General features: G+C 37.1%; 1 protein-coding gene across 10 annotated transcripts; it reads right to left on the bottom strand.

The window, feature by feature from the left end:
* Positions 1-5,709: 5,709 nt before the first annotated feature.
* On the bottom strand, positions 5,710-8,097 carry LOC132611008 (uncharacterized). Of its 10 annotated transcripts, none has more exons than XR_009571407.1 (4): positions 7,459-8,016; positions 7,299-7,361; positions 6,467-6,493; positions 5,710-6,330 (listed from the first exon to the last, which is right to left on the bottom strand). XR_009571407.1 is itself a non-coding variant. In XM_060325419.1 (4 exons), exons 1-4 carry the CDS (start codon positions 7,742-7,744, stop codon positions 6,190-6,192), a joined length of 423 nt encoding a protein of 140 aa, XP_060181402.1. In that variant the 5' UTR covers positions 7,745-8,012; the 3' UTR covers positions 5,960-6,189. The 10 variants fall into 10 exon arrangements, 2 of the variants coding, with proteins under 2 accessions (XP_060181402.1, XP_060181401.1); XM_060325419.1 differs by having other exon boundaries at positions 5,960-6,330; positions 7,553-8,012; XM_060325418.1 differs by having other exon boundaries at positions 5,960-6,330; positions 7,508-8,006.
* Positions 8,098-16,405: the final 8,308 nt, after the last annotated feature.

A 16,405-nucleotide genomic window follows, 5' to 3' on the forward strand; every position in this document is an offset into this window, starting at 1 on the left:
CCGGATGAAAGGAAAATATAAGATGATATGGACAAACAATTGTAGTACTAAATTAGTACGGAGTATTAAAAAGTTAAAAATACACTCCGGTCCGCTCTTCTGCATCTCCTTCCCTTTCTTTTCTTCTTTCCCCATCCTAAGAAAGCGCAATAAATTTTAAAATGTACATATTTCTTATTTTCTTAATTTTCAGCTCCAAATTGATACTCCATCCATCTCAAATTATTTGTCTCTTTTTGGCTTTACATGCCCTCTAAGAAATCTTAATTAAGAGGGGGTATTTGACTAATAAAATTGTTTAATTGCCAAAAAAAAAAAATGTTTACTTTGTTTGTGTGTTATCTTCATTAATGATAATATTCTACTAGGGGTAAAATGAGAAAAAAAATTAATTGTGTCTTGAACTGCTAAAACGACAAATAATTTGAGTCAATTATTTTCAGTAGCACAATATTTTAGGTCAAAAGAAATAGTACCCTTATTTGCACAATATTTGGTTCTAAAGTTCATCTATTGAGCTGTACGGTACTCCAAAAGACCATTGAAGTCTAATGCTTCATTAAGTGTTTCAGTTGAAGTTTTAATGATACCCTTGTTAAATGTTCAACTGGCTAAAGTTTTAATCACCTACGAATATCCAAATTTTAATATCTAAGGTCAACTTAAAAGTGATAAAATTTAATTAGATGTAAGTTAGTAAAAACGCTTCTAATTTTATAGGAGAGAACAATTTCTTAATAGCTGTGCATAAATAAAAAAACCACTTATTATGAAATGGAGGGAGTAGTACTGTTTTGATCTCTATGTTGATTCCAAAGGTCCCCGAATTCTCGGACGGCGATGATTGTTGCATTTACGCTGCAACACCTCAAATCAATTTTTCGGAAAAGATGCATTTTCTTCTTGGCCTAATAGGCTATGAATGTATCCTATGGGACGTGTAAAATTTTAAAAGACAAATTATATGGCCTATGAATAGTTTTGGGGATGTCGAATATTATTTTGGGGATTGCAAGTGAAACAGAAAAGAGCACTTCGGAAATCACACAAATAGAAATGAGTTAAAAAAAATGTAAACTAATGGACTATCAATGAACAGTTACTATTCGATCTTATATTCTTGTAGTATTAATGTAACATTTTCTTTTGGCAGTAATTGTGAATAAATCTAGCTGCCACTTTTTGGTGACTTTTCTACGTCTTAATTAATTGCTTATGACAAATCTCCCATGTATTCATAGCAATCCATTCAAAGGAATTCTTCGTCGGCTCTTGCAACAGAGGAATCGACTAGCAACAATCAAATCTGGTTAGTTTATGTATTTTTTTTATAATTCATTTCACTAGGGTGTGTTTGGTATGGAGAAAAATATTTTCCTATTTTCTCTTGGTTGGTTGCACTCAACGTCTTGAAAAATATTTTCTAGACCAACTTGTTTTCTTGAACTTAGGCGCTAGAGACGTGAAATTGGTTGCCTCACCCCCCACGCAACCCTTGAATCCCACCCCCCTCCCCCCCCCCCCCCCCCCCCAAAAAAAAAAAAAAAAAACTCCATCACTCCCTGAATTGCAGAAGCAAATTTCAGAAGCGTCTCTAGCTCTCTCTTTCTGTCACGCCCCGAACCTGGGCCTGGACGTAACACGGCACCCGGTGCCTGACTGCATGTGACCGAGCGAACCAACTGGCTGACTGAATCAACATGTGATATCAAAACATAACTGAATGTGGAAACAATTAAACACATGCTGATATACTAAAGGTCTGACTGAAATCATAATGCGAAAATACTTAGACAATCTAAAATATATCTGAAAGTAGCCAACATGGCTAAACCAAAACAACTGAACGACTGAGTATAACTGTCTACAAGGCTAACATAACAAATATCCGACTGTCTGAACTGTGTCTATGAAGCCTCTAAGAGTACTGAATAATATAACTGTCTATAAACTGAATTAACTAGATAGCTGACAACGCCCCGAAGGAATTTGGGGCTCACCAGTAGCTGATACGTGCACTCCTAAATAGCTGAGTCGTCAACCTGTGTATCGTTGCCTGCATCGCGAGATGCAGGCCCCCAAGCAATAAAAAGGGACATCAGCACATTTGAATTGTACTGGTATGTAAAGCAACTGAAGCAATAAAATACTGAAGCTGAAACTGAAACTGATAACTGTAACTGTAATAGCAAGGAAGTAAATATATGAATGCTCCCTGCTCTGTATCTGAATCATCTGTATTATCTGTGTTTGTATATGTGGGGCCTCGGCCCAATAATAAATGCACGCTATGGCCTCGGCCTAGTAGTGCGTCAGTCAATGGCCTCGGCCATGTATACGTATACACAAGACTGTGCTGTGCCCTCGGGCAAAATCACATATGTATAATTATGGTTAATTAATAAGGACTGAGACCATAACAACAATGAACAATTCTGAACTGAAATAGACATGCTGGACTGAATTGAAAACACTGACTGTTTCTGAGCATACTGAATTTCTAGACTGAGACTCATGTGGTAACAATACATAAGTCTATAAAGATTACGTGCTGAGTTCATGATATTCAAATTGATAACCATGAACGAATTCTGTAACTGCAAACCTAGAAGATAACAGTTCTACAACATATCATAAAACTAGGGCTAAACTCTACTTTGAGTCGAATTACTGACAAGTATGAAGAATGAGGCGTAGGGAGAATCATGAACATTCCCTAACATAGATAGTTAGCCTCACATACCTTAATTCCAGCCTTTGAGCGTAATACAATGTTCGTCAACCCTTTCAACTTTGATCTATATCAATACAAGTCAAAGGAATTCTATATTAGCAATAATATTCATGCTTTGGTCATCTAAGCATTTTATCAAACACTTAATGGGCTTGAAGCTCCACAGTCTCCATTAATGGTGATTTCTTCACCCAATTCCCATTCTATTACTTCTAGGTGGTTCTACAATCTTAATTAGATGTAATTAACATCATTCTTCATCACCCATATGAATACAACAATCCCAAGTCAACAATCCAAAAACCCTAGCATAGTTCATATAATTCTCTTTATCAAACCCATTTACTATTCTCCCAAGACCTTATCAACACTTTAATCATCATGAAACATCATAAAACTTACCTTAGTTATTGTAGGAATAAGCCTTGAGTTGAAATACTTCACTTGAACAAAACCCTAATTCCACCTTCCATGGAATTTCTTGACTTGAATGGATTTGATGTGTTTCTCACACTTAGTTTTGTGGATTGATGAAGTGGATCTTTAGTTTCACTTGGATTCTTGCATATGAAGTGTTTGGATGGCTCTAGAGAACCCTTGAGTCGTGGAGGAGAAATAGGAATGAAAAAAAATGAGCTTGAGTCTCTTATTAACATCTTAAAATCTGATCCGTCGGGCAATTCTACGCCCATTTTTACGTCCCGTACAATTTGTACGGACCGTATATCATTCCGTATAATCATTCCAGTGATTTGGACATTCTGGACCAATTATACGGCTGGAATATACGGCCCGTATAATTTTTACGGTCCGTATGTTCCACCGTATAATTTTTACGGTTCGTATGTTTCCACCGTAAACTGACAGAACACTGTTTAGTAAAATGGGCATAAATTTTTATACACAGCTCTGTTCAAGACCCACAATATACCGTTGGAAAGCTATTTCAAAGGGATACAACTTTCATCAAGGAAGTTTTCCCAAATTCCAAATTAATAGAGGGGTTATGGTCGTTGGAAGTAAGACCTTCTATAAACTCACTTGCAAACATGCCCCGTAGAGTGACTTCCAACTTTTCTTTGCCTAAAGACATTTCTTATGACTTAATTGGTTTTCAAAACACTTCCTATAACCCTCATATTGGTTCCATTATGTTATCATCTTATGAGTCAAACTTTCGTCCGAAGCTACGAGGTGTTACACTTTCTCTCCATCGTTGTTACTTTCTAGGGTTCTCCATCGTTGTTTCCATTACTATTTCTGCAAGGATTCAAAGGTATCACTACAAGAAAGTATAGAAATGGCAACAACAATAATATTATTGGCAAAATTCAATATTTAACAACAACTTAGTTTTATTGTTGGCATATATGATGAAAATTTTAAAAATGAACTATTTTTTGTTGCCAAACAATTTAATTTTGTTGTCATAGTATTAACTATTGTTGCAAAAAGTTTTTTTGGCAACAAATTTTTGTTATTGCACGTCGTTGTAATAACATCCGATGGGAAAAGTTTATGCAAAAAAAAAAAAAAAATTGTTGGCAAAAATATTTTTTGCAACAATAGTCAATACTGCGGCAACCAAAAAAACAAAAATGTTAGCAAATGTCTTCTTTCTTATAGTGTATATGCTCCATAATCACTTGTGAATAATCTCTTCATTGCTCATTAATCACATTTATATAGTATTTGGTTTGCAAATTTCTTCAACTTTTTCATCTTTCACTTGCTTGGGTTTCTGCTGGAATACTTGTTGCTCTTCATGTGATTTGAGTTTAATTTTCTTTATCAATTGAGATTTGGAATTGTTGCGACTATATTCATTGTTGATTTCTCTTGGTGAATTTATTTATTGAGGCTTTTTGCTTTCATTATCTTTGATGAATTTACGTATTGGCGCGTTTTGCGTTCCGACTGTTCTATAACCTATGCAGGAGCATGAGTTTTTATAATTTACTAGTTTTTTGGCTTTGACTATTAAAAATTTCCATTTGAACCATAATTGATAATTTTAGTACTAAAAAGATCGTCTGTCCGAAGCAATCAAATTTTTGCTAAGTTGTGTTACTCGGTTAAAGGCGACATTCCCTTTTAAGTTGCAGAATATTTTTTCCGAAATGCGCCATCAAATGAATAGGCTATGTGATTTTGGGAAGCTCCTACAGAAGCAGTTCTTGCTGGTCCAATTATAGACTAGTTCAACAAAGCTCTTGTTGGCCTTTGCTACATTTATTTCATAACTAGGTAATTTGTCAGCGTGCCGCGAATAATGACCTCATTAAATTTACTAATGATCCTTTCCCAAATATCCAAAAATTTAAAATAATAAAAATGTAAATCCTCATAAAACTAAAATATTAAAAGTATTCCAACATAAATTAGAAGATTTGACATTATCACGTAGTGAATGTCACAATGTCATTCACGATTGGAAAAGTGCTCTTCGATCAATTTTATCTTCCACACATTTCCCGATTGTAACATTAATCAAAAAAGGATTCCGACTCATTACCCGGCACTTTGCCAAAGCCAAATGATTCTTCTAGCTTGAGAAGTATCCATACTTCTATCTATGGCTTTAAGGTAAAGCCAAAGCATGCCATTACCTTAGGATGAAAGTGCGCGCGCGACACTTTATCAGACAATTTCATTTAATCTAATTTCAAAATAATATCGCCCTTTTAAAATAATATCGCCGTCTTTTCATTCATCTAATGATCTCTTGACAAAGCATTTAAAGTGCATACATACAATCACCTAACCCTCCTATACACTTATCTTTCACCATATTAAACTCCATAAGCTACAATTTCTACATGTCTCTACAAACTCAAGGATCCACATAATCCAATTTTAGCAACTAAGTCAGGAGGAAACTAACCAATCATCCCATTGGTAAGCACCATGATATGGTTAACACATTCTTTACTGAAAGGATGCTATTGATTCAAATCGTACATGTTTTAACAATGTCATATACAATGATAATTAGTACTCAGTCCCAATTAAACTCCCAAACATACCAAAACCATATGTCCATAAAAAATGACTTGGACACAAAAAAATACACCAAAAGTGATTCTCAGCATATATCAACATCAAAACTCAAAAAAAAAAAAAAAAAAAAAAATCAAACTTTTAACTTCTTGGCTGAAGTTAGCATTGTTGTTTTTACCTCATATAATTAAGTTCTCACGATCCACCCTATAAAAACACTAAAAAGAAGGATCAACAACGTAACTTCAATAATTAAGAACTTCATTATTCAATTTCACATTACTTCCGACATATGAGGGCAGTTATTAAAAATCCCTCCCCCACTTCAGTCTATAAGAATTCATATATTTGAGTGTGACGAAGGATATAATTTCTCAACAATAAATTATTTCTTAATGATAAGAATCAATACATATATTAAAATGGATACACCTAATTTCATATCCAGGAGATCTTCATGAGTCTAGTGCCCAGATAAGTTGGAGAAAATGTGATCCGTTTTGAAGTCCGTTCCGGAGCAGCAAGTGATGGAAACCAAGCATTGAGATGGAACTCACTTTTCTTTTAGCTGCCAAAATAGATACAAGTATGAAATCCTGTTTCAATTAAGAAAGCATTATATAAATTGGTTAGTAAAGCAAAATATCCATAGCATATGAAAGAAAAGCAATGCAGAAAAAACAAAAGGAAAACATGGAGGTGAAGAGAACAATAAGTGTGGTCGTATCTAACCTCTTTAATTTTCAACAACCCTGGAGACTGTTGAGAAAGGAACATATTAATATCGTCGAGATACAAAGAAATAGCAGCCTAGACGTATTCATCGTAAGTGTAGCGCTACTTAAGTTTGCATCATATACAGTGTATCTACGGAATAAGATCTACGCCAAAGAGGCATAGTGAGGCATAACTTATCACTAATTAGTGATTACCCATAGGAAAAAGAATTTGTCATAGGCAAAAAAACAAATAAGATCATAGTCATATCTATAAAGATTAACGAAGTTGACAGGATGAAATCTAAATTTACAAACATGAATGAAAGCAAACAATAATAGGACTCCATGTACACGTTCACAAGCTAGCTTATATAAAGAAAAATCCGTGTACACATGCCGAAGAAGAATGAGCGCTAAACAACATATACCCATCAAAAAATCTGAATAAAAAAATGAAACAAAGATGATATAAAGAGAAAAATGATTAGTATAACAGTCACCTAATCAAGAAGATCTATACCAATTATAGTGCTAAATCCTCATAACACGAGACATCAATAAAAATTCTATATGAAAATCAATCAATCAACTTAAATTAAAAAGAGGACATAAAACATAATTAAATCACCTAAATATAGCTACACTTGATGTAACACCGTAACCGAATGGTCAGAGTATCCCTGTTTGATGGCTTTTTTGGAAAATTAATAACACAAATATCAAATAAGAGTTGTTTAATTCAGTAAGTGAGCAAAAAAACAAACGAAAGATACAAACTTCAGTACTACAACGAACCAAAAATAAGGAAAAAATTAAAATATTGAAGACGCAAGGAAGAGTTTTACCTCTAGCGAGTGGGAGGAAGAAGAGCAAAAGAGAAAGGTGTACTTAAAAAAAAGGAGATTTACCTGAAAAAGAAAAAGAGAAAGACACGGATTAAGGTGTTAAACAAAAGTGACAGTTACATTAGTACCTAAAACGTAAAAACTTTTAAGATAATATCACGTGGGTGTTCTTAATCGAGCACTATAAGGATAACTTCAGCGGAGTTCACATCTAGACGGGGGTCAAATTTCCTCGGCGCATCTTCGTAATTTACCCGGAGAGTAGTATCTTCTGGCATCATTCTAAGGGAGATTATCAAGCGAGTTCCATGGAGCTTTAGCCGCGTTAAACAGTCAGGATTAATCAGACAAACAAAGAGATTAAGAAGAAGAAGAGGATTGATATAGTGAATGGACAGATAGAATGGAACAAACCGAACGGAGATAAATAAAGGATGAATGAACATAAGTTAGGTTAAGAAGAGACGTGAAGAGGTTACTAAGAGCCTGTTTGGATGGGCTTAAAAAAACAGTTTATAAGCTGGAAACAGCTTATAAGCTGTTTTAGATAAGTTAAGCCAAATAAATCCATTTAATTTTTTGAGTTTATTTTAAGCACAAAATGGCTTTAAGCTGGTCAGTCAAACACTCAAAAAAGTTAAAAATAGCTTATAAGCAACTTATAAGCCAATCCAAACGGGCTCTAACCGGCTTAATTAAGAGGTATGACTTGTGGATTTTCTTAAGCAACTTAAACGGCAAAAAGCGATTTAAAAGGCCAAAAAAAACAAAAAAAAAGATAAATAGATTTTCTGATATTTTAGACATGCCACGTAAGCAGGCCTCTGTCCCTCCTTTATATAGATATATAGATTAAGAAGTTGGTTGCAAGATTTGACAAGAAGCAAACTACTAACCTACTGTAGTTTGGAGAAGTGGCAGCATCAATCAGTAAGATAGCTGATAGTCGACTAGATGTGACAAGGTTGTATGAAGAAATTATGGCAATGGAAGTTACAAGGAAGAGTTCTTACGTGACGCTCTTGATTATTTGGTTCAAAGTGACACTTTAGCTAAGGCATTCATGGCAAAAATCAAAATCTCCGAAAGGTGTGGTTGGAACGATTCAAGGGAAAACAATAGAACACAAGTGGGTTGGAAGCATAGCTAGATAGGATTTGGAAGCAAAGGTTATTCTCGCACTTCTATTTTGAAACTATTTCGTTGGTATTTGCTACTTTGGTATCTTATGTGTATGATGTTTGTAAGATAATATTTACCGTGATCATTCTCATTCCTTGAATAGGTTAATATACAGCATTTACAACATAATTGTAGGCTACAAATTAGGAACTAATTTGATTAATATAATTCTAACATACACAATCCTAAAATAGAAGATTACAAAATATATTTGACTAAATATTTACATAGTCTAACACACCCCCGCAGTCGAAGCGGTAGGTTTACGAACGGTTAGACTATCCCGAAAATCATCAAATAGTACGCGCGGAAGACCTTTGGTGAAAATGTCGGCAATCTGATAACGGGATGGAACATGTAGGACGCGAACCTTTCCACGTCTAACCTTTTCACGAACAAAATGAATGTCTATTTCAATATGCTTGGTACGTTGATGTTGTACCGGATTTCCAGACAAATAAATGGCACTCACATTGTCACAATTAGGGGTGTCAAATTTGGCCCAAAAGGTGATGATCCGCCCAACCCGCCCAAAATTTTATGGGTTGGGCTCAACATAATTTCATATTGGGCTGATTTTAGCCCAACCCAACATAACTCATTTTAAAGTGATCTCCATTTTAGCTCAATACTAGCCCAATTCTAGCCCATTTTTAAGATTTACTTAAATTTGGATTTATTGCTTGAGATTTTTTTTATTTTTTATTTTTTAATATATAGACTTTTCTTGTATCATGTATCTTATAAGTTTGTGGTATGTTTAATATGAAGGGAGATATTTTCACGAAAATATGTTTAATATGATGGGAAATATTTTTCACGAAAAATGTTTTTCTCGAAAATATTTATCACGGAAAATGTTTTCCTCAAAAATATTTTTCATGAAAAATCCGCGAAAATAATTTTCAATCAAAATATTTTTCTAGAAAATAGACCCTTCAAAAAAACTGGGCCAAGTTGGGCGGGTCATGACCCAGCCCATTTTTAGCTCAATTCAGCCCAACCCATTTAAGCCCAAGTAAATTTTTGGGTCAATGTTAGCCCAACCCATTTATTACCTTAGCCCATTTTGATTGGGCCAATTTTAGCCCAACCCGCCCATTTGACACCCCTAGTCACAATAGACCAAAGTTGCTTTACGAATAGGACAATTGAGTTCAAGCAACAGATTACGAATCCAACAAGATTCAAAGACAACATTAGCAACCCCTCTGTATTCAGCTTCAGCACTAGACTTAGATAGAGTGGGTTGGCGCTTTGAAGACCAAGAAATCAAGTTATCCCCAAAATATACACAATAACCCGATGTGGAGCGTCGAGTGTCTGGACATCCACCCCAATCAGCATTTGTATATGACAGTAGTGACTGTAGAGAAGTTTTGTATAAATGTGTACCAAAATCAATCGTACCTCGAATGTAACGCAAGATGCGTTTTAATACTTCCATATGCTCGACTTTGGGATCATGCATAAACAAGCAAACCTGTTGGACTGCGTACGATATGTCTGGCCGAGTAAATGTCAAGTATTGCAAAGCACCTGCCAGCCGACGGTACTTCGTAGGATCTTCATATGGGGCGCACGAATTGGCGCTGAGTTTCCCTTTTGTATCAACTGGTGTGGGGCAAGGCTTACATTGTGACATGCCTGCCCTGTCAATAATATCCTCTGCATAAGAACTCTGAGACATGAATAGGCTATTTTTATCCTGGGAGACGACAATCCTAAAAAAATAGCTCAACGGACTCAAGTCTTTCATTGCAAATTCCGTAGCTAACTTGGACATAATTTCGAGTTTGAGAGAGTCTAAAGATGCAGTTAGAATAATATCATCCACATATAACAGAATGTAAGCAGTATCCTTTCCACAACAATAAGTGAAGAGAGAGTTGTCAGATGTACTATGTGAGAAACCAATGGTTGCCACAAAATCAGCAAAACGCTGATACCATGCCCGGGGTGCCTGTTTCAAGCCATAAAGAGACTTACGCAAGAGACAAACATGATCGGGACGAGCCGGATCCCGGAATCCCAAGGGATGATACATATAGACGGTCTCATTCAAGTTGCCATGCAAGAAAACATTCTTTTCATCAAGTTGGTGAATGGGCCAAGAGTGAGATAAAGCAATAGTAAGTACCACACGGATAGTTTCCGATTTGACGACCGGACTGAAAGTCTCGTCACAATCAACTCCTTCCTGTTGAGACCTTCCATCACCTGCACGACGGGCATAATGCCTCTCAAAAGAACCGTCAGATTTCTTTTTATGCCGAAAAATCCATAAAGACCGAATAATATTAGCACTTGAAGGACGAGGGACCAACTCCCAAGTCTTACTATCAATAAGATCACTATATTCATCTTGCATAGCATTTTTCCAATTCGGGTCATTAAGCGCACCAACTGGATTCCGGGGAATAGGGGAGATGGAATTGTTGGTGACACTTAAGGCTTGATTATGGTATTTCAAGTTCGGCTTAAATATCCCATGTTGACTATGTGTAGTCATGCGAGGAGCGGGTGGGGGCTGGCAGGGGTGGGGCTGCTGCCGTGGTGGGGGGCGCAGCGAGTGGGGGGCTGGCAGCGAGGGAGACGGATGGACTGGCAGTGACGTGACTGCTGGCAGTGACGGGAGTTGGCGGGCAGCTGGGGTGGTAGGAGGTGCTTGCGGGACAGGCGACGAGGGAGGAGCAGGCGGCAGAGCAGCGGCCTGGTCATGCAACAAATGGATTCTCAATGGAGAATTATCATCACCCAAAAACTCATATGAGGTAGAAGATGGACTATTTATTTGTGAAAATGGAAAAGAGTTTTCATCAAACCACACATGTCGAGTTATGATTATTTTTCGGCTCGATGGATCATAGCATTTGTATCCCCGATGATTAGAAGGATACCCCAGGAAAACACACGGAGTGGACCTAGATTGGAGCTTATGAATTTGTGTGGATGGAAAGAGAGGAAAGCATAGACAACCAAAAACTCGGAGATGAGAGTAGGATGGATTCTTTTGATAAAGAATCTGAGTGGGTGTCTTATATGCTAAGATTTAGAGGGGAGAATATTGTGTAGGTACGTTGCCATGGCCAAGGCGTGATGCCAATAGGAGGGGGGCATAGATGCATGGGCAAGGAGTGTACTAACAATATTATTTATGGATTTAATTTTCCGTTCTGCCTTACCATTTTGGTGTGAAGTGTGCAGGCAAGAAAATCTGAAAAGCATCCCGTTTTGTTCACAAAATTTATGAAAAGGACCATTATCAAATTCACGCCCGTTGTCACATTGAAAGGTTTTGATTTCTTTTTCAAACCGAGTGTGAATGAAAGTCTGGAAAGACAAGAAACAATCATAAACTTGAGACTTTGTTTTGATGGGAAAAGTCCAAAGACAATTAGTATAATTGTCAAGAAACAAAACATAATATCTGTGACCAGAAGAGCTAAGTACAGGTGAAGTCCATAAATCACTGTGAACAATGTCAAATGGCATAGTAGTAGTTGAAAGAGAGTCATAAAAAGACATTTTAATTAATTTCCCCAAAGGACAAGAATGACAAACATTGTTTCGAGCCTTGTTACATTCAATCAAATTATTATTACGCAAATAACTAAGACTTACATCCCCGGGATGACCTAAACAGGAGTGCTAAATATGAGGAGAGATGACGGTAAAAGCAGATGGTGTGGAAGGCGAGATGGCTCGATAAGTTTTGAAGAATGGATAAAGATCACCCGAACTCTCACATATCATGAGTTTGCTCCCCGTCCGTAAATCCTTCACAAAAAGCCAAAAGGATCAAATTTAACAGAAACCATATTTCCGATAGTAAATTTACGAACGAAAATAAGGTTTTTGATGAGTTTAGGTGCATGTAAAACATTTTTCAGGTTTAAGGAGGGATTTACTTAAAGGGATGTATGACCATAACCACAAATCGGAATTATTTTACTATTACCAACAACAATGCCATTATTTTTGCTCAATTGATAGTAAGACGAGAGAGTACCTTGGGAGTTGGTCATGTGAGATGTGGCTCCGGTGTCCATGTACCAATTGTTGTCATCGGGCGGATTCAAAGACATTGTGTGCATAGCATGATCAATATCCGTGGGCGCATACCCACTATGTGATGATGGGGTTGCCGAGTAGAACGACTGTGGAGGACGAGCACCGAGAACTCCTTGTTGTGATGGGGTGCGTGGCTGCTGCCACCCAGCAGTGGGGTACGGGCACGGTAGGGTGGCCCACGGCTGTGGCCTCCAGGCAACCCACGATGGAAAGAACCACGACGGGGCAGTGGACCCCTGGTGTTGCGATGCAGCGGGCTGGTTGGCCTGGGCGTTATGCCGGCTGCCCCCGCCACTGCTTTGCTCATTGCCGGCGCTACCGCGGTTGTTGTTGCGGTTGCCGCCGCTGCGACTGCGGTTGTTCTTCTTTCCACGATTGTTAGAATTTCCTTGATTGTTGAAGGTATTTTCAGAATTGTTGGGCTGCCCATTACCAGAGAAATTATGAGGATTAATATTGTGGGAAACGAGAGCAGTATTCGACCCGGAGTCGTGAATGGCGTCCTCGCCATGGCTGTCTTTCTCGAGTTCGAGCATCGATCGGACAACGTCAAAAGATGGGAGAGGAGTACGGTGCTGCATCGTCGTTCGAAAGGTTTTATATTCTTCCGATAATCCTCGCAGAAGAAGAAACACAAGTCGTTCATCGGAAACTTTGTGGCCGACGTTGGCGAGATTGTCTACAAGAACTTTTAGCCTGGTGCAGTATGCTTTCACATTCGAAAAATCCACCAATTTGGTGTTGGTGAATTTTGCATCAAGAGCAAGAGCCCTAGCCGATTTTTTGTCCTGAAAGAGATGAACAAGGCGATTCCAAGCCTAGGCTGCGGTGTCCTCTTGATGAATGATCATGTTGAGAAGATCATTCGATATTGTACCATATATCCATTGCCGAACGATGCCATCTAGCCGTTCCCATAGAGCCTTCGCAGCAAGTTTCTCGGCTGCAGGTGCCGGGGGTAGCACGGTGGGGGAGACAGGAGGTAGTATGTGGTCGATCACCAAGTTTGCTCGGCAATGGAGCTTGAAGAGGGTAGCCCAGTTATTGTATTGGCTTCCTTCATAATCAAGAACAATAGGAATGCATGATTTGATATTGGTGACTGTAGTCGCAGGGTGCAACTTGGACGTGTCAGCCATGGAGAAGAGGAGGAGAAAGGGCCGAAGAGAAGGAAAAACGAAAGAGGTGGTCGGCGGCTAGGGTTAGGATGCTAGAGTTTTAGGAGAGACCTAGTCTGATACCATGTAAGATAATATTTGCCGTGATCATTTTCATTCCTTGAATAGGTTAATATACAACATTTACAACATAATTGTAGGCTACAAATTAGGAACTAATTTGACTAATATAATTCTAACATACGCTATCCTAAAATAGAAGATTACAAATTATATTTGACTAAATATTTACATAGTCTAACAATGTTAAACTTATAATGACTTGCACAACTCATTGTTTCACCTTATATAGGCAGAAGAAGTTTGTTAGAGGCAGTGTTATTTTACCAGTTGATTACTATTCACTTTGTTTGTGTGACTGCTTGAAATTTGTATGTCTTCACGAATGTGCAAAATTCAGAATAAGTTGTAGAGAAATGTGAATGTTGCTGGCAAAATATAGGCAAGAGTGAAGGCTTCAACTGTAAGATTAACTTAATTCACACAGGATCTTGAACATAATAATCTTACATGGAGATAATACGGAAAACATACCTGATGTGGAAGACATTATCACGAAAGCGGAAGCGTTAATTGTGTAAACTGATTTCTACCTCCTTGCCCTGGTCTTACGTTACCACAGCCAACAGTGATGGAAAAAATGTATAGAATAAGTGGTAACCCTAATGGGTGGAGGGAGGACCAATTTATAGGAGTTGAGACTTAATCTGGTACGTCCATCAAGTAACCGATCTAACAGACGAGATTTATTCTTCATTAAATATTAGTTATGGGCTTTACATTAATTGGGCCACATATTAGAATTAATAAAATTCTAACATTCTCCCACTTGGCCCAATGACCTCATAACACTAATATTTAACAACATAAATATTAGTTGCACATAAAGTAAATCTCTTATATAACGTCCATCATACATACCATAATATGACAAACCACTAATGCGAGTTATGGCGGTTATAAATAATTTTGTGCTACATACTCCCTTCCATATACTATAACATTAGCAACTTATCATACTACGTTCATAAGCTATAAAACATTTAACATTATGGTCCACAATAATGTCTCATTGAGACTCATCCTGTAATATCTCAAAACAATAATGTAGGGGTGGGCGTTCGGTTTTTCGGTTCGGTTTTCTCATACTTCGGTTTAGCTATTTCGGTTTCGGTGTTTTGAAAGTGAACACTCGGTTCGGTTCTTTCGGTTTCGGTTTTTTGAAGTTTGGTTCGGTTCGGTTTCGGTTTTTTTAATTCGGTGTTTTCAATTCAGGCTTTCAGCGGCAGCAACAGTTGCGCAATTTCAGCAGGAGTAGCAGTTCAGCAGCAGGAGTAGCAGTTTCATACTTATGATTTATGAAACAACACTGTTTATTACCATCAGATCAAAGAAAATGTAATAGTATTCAACTTTAGTTCATATTCCCTTTCTAATATAAACTAGGACCTAAATAGCTTTGGACCAGTGCAAAAAAACTTCAAATGATTCAAATTTTCATCACATAAAACAACCCTGTACCCCTAGGCTAGGCCATGGACAATTGGACATCATATAAAAATTGCTTATTACCACCAGACTACAGAGAATGTATCAGCCATGAACCTCAGTTCATATTCCCTTTGTAATAACTTCCAGGACCTATATATATAGCTTGAGACTAGGTATATAACCAGACCAAAAAGGAATCCATTGCATAAAAAAGAGTTGATATGGATAAGGAAAAATTGAGGCACCAATACCCCCGTACTATTGGACAAGCCAGTAGTTTCTATTTAGATTGTGATTTAACAAGAGTGTGAATCAACTAGTATGCAATTTAGTGAGTCTCACCAGAGCATGGCACCTGAAGAAAAAGAAAGCTTAATAATAGGCCATAGATCTTTAAAGGCCAAAGAAGTAAATCCCTTCCATGTTTCTTTACATCCTCCACAAGTAACATATATTAATTGACCAATATTAGGAAGCCAATATGCCAATAGCGTAGATATCATGGCACCAGTCATTCCATACTTGAACTTCACGGTTAAAAGCCACGATAGGAAGATATGTCTCACATAACAATCATAATTAAGTCCGAAATTTACCAAATTCAAAACATAAGCTTAAAGTTGAAGGTGAATCCGCCTATCTTCAAGACATCTCTTAATATGCTTCATTAAGCTAGATGTGTCATTTGCTCTATTACAATTAAGTATCGCACCGCATGTTAAGCACCTAGCTTTACGCCCTTCTTCATTGTCTTGAACCATTATAAAATGTTCCCAAACTTGTGAGCGAGCTCTAGAAGGCATGGTTGAACTTGAAAATAACAAAAAATAGATAAAACCAAAAGTTAGAGAATAACTTTCAAGATAAAAGAACAAAACTACAAAATAAAGTATTGAACTTACCACTAGTAACAAAGAAGCAAATTGCAATCATACATCAACAATGCAAGGATCTCTTCCACTATTTGCCATGTCTAAAGATAATTTAATCAAATATGTCATACAGCATAAAAAAGTATATTATTTTTTCACTAAAATACATAAAAAAATACAAAATCTTACCAAGTTCAAGTTCCTCAAGATGATCCAAACTTTCTTCCACACTAATAGATTTAGTCTCTTTCCTAAGCCAATCTTGAACACAAATAAGAGATTGCACACATTTAGGAGTCAACGAACTTCT

Source organism: Lycium barbarum, chromosome 9, assembly GCF_019175385.1.
Source record: "Lycium barbarum isolate Lr01 chromosome 9, ASM1917538v2, whole genome shotgun sequence".
NCBI classification, from domain to species: Eukaryota; Viridiplantae; Streptophyta; class Magnoliopsida; order Solanales; family Solanaceae; genus Lycium; species Lycium barbarum.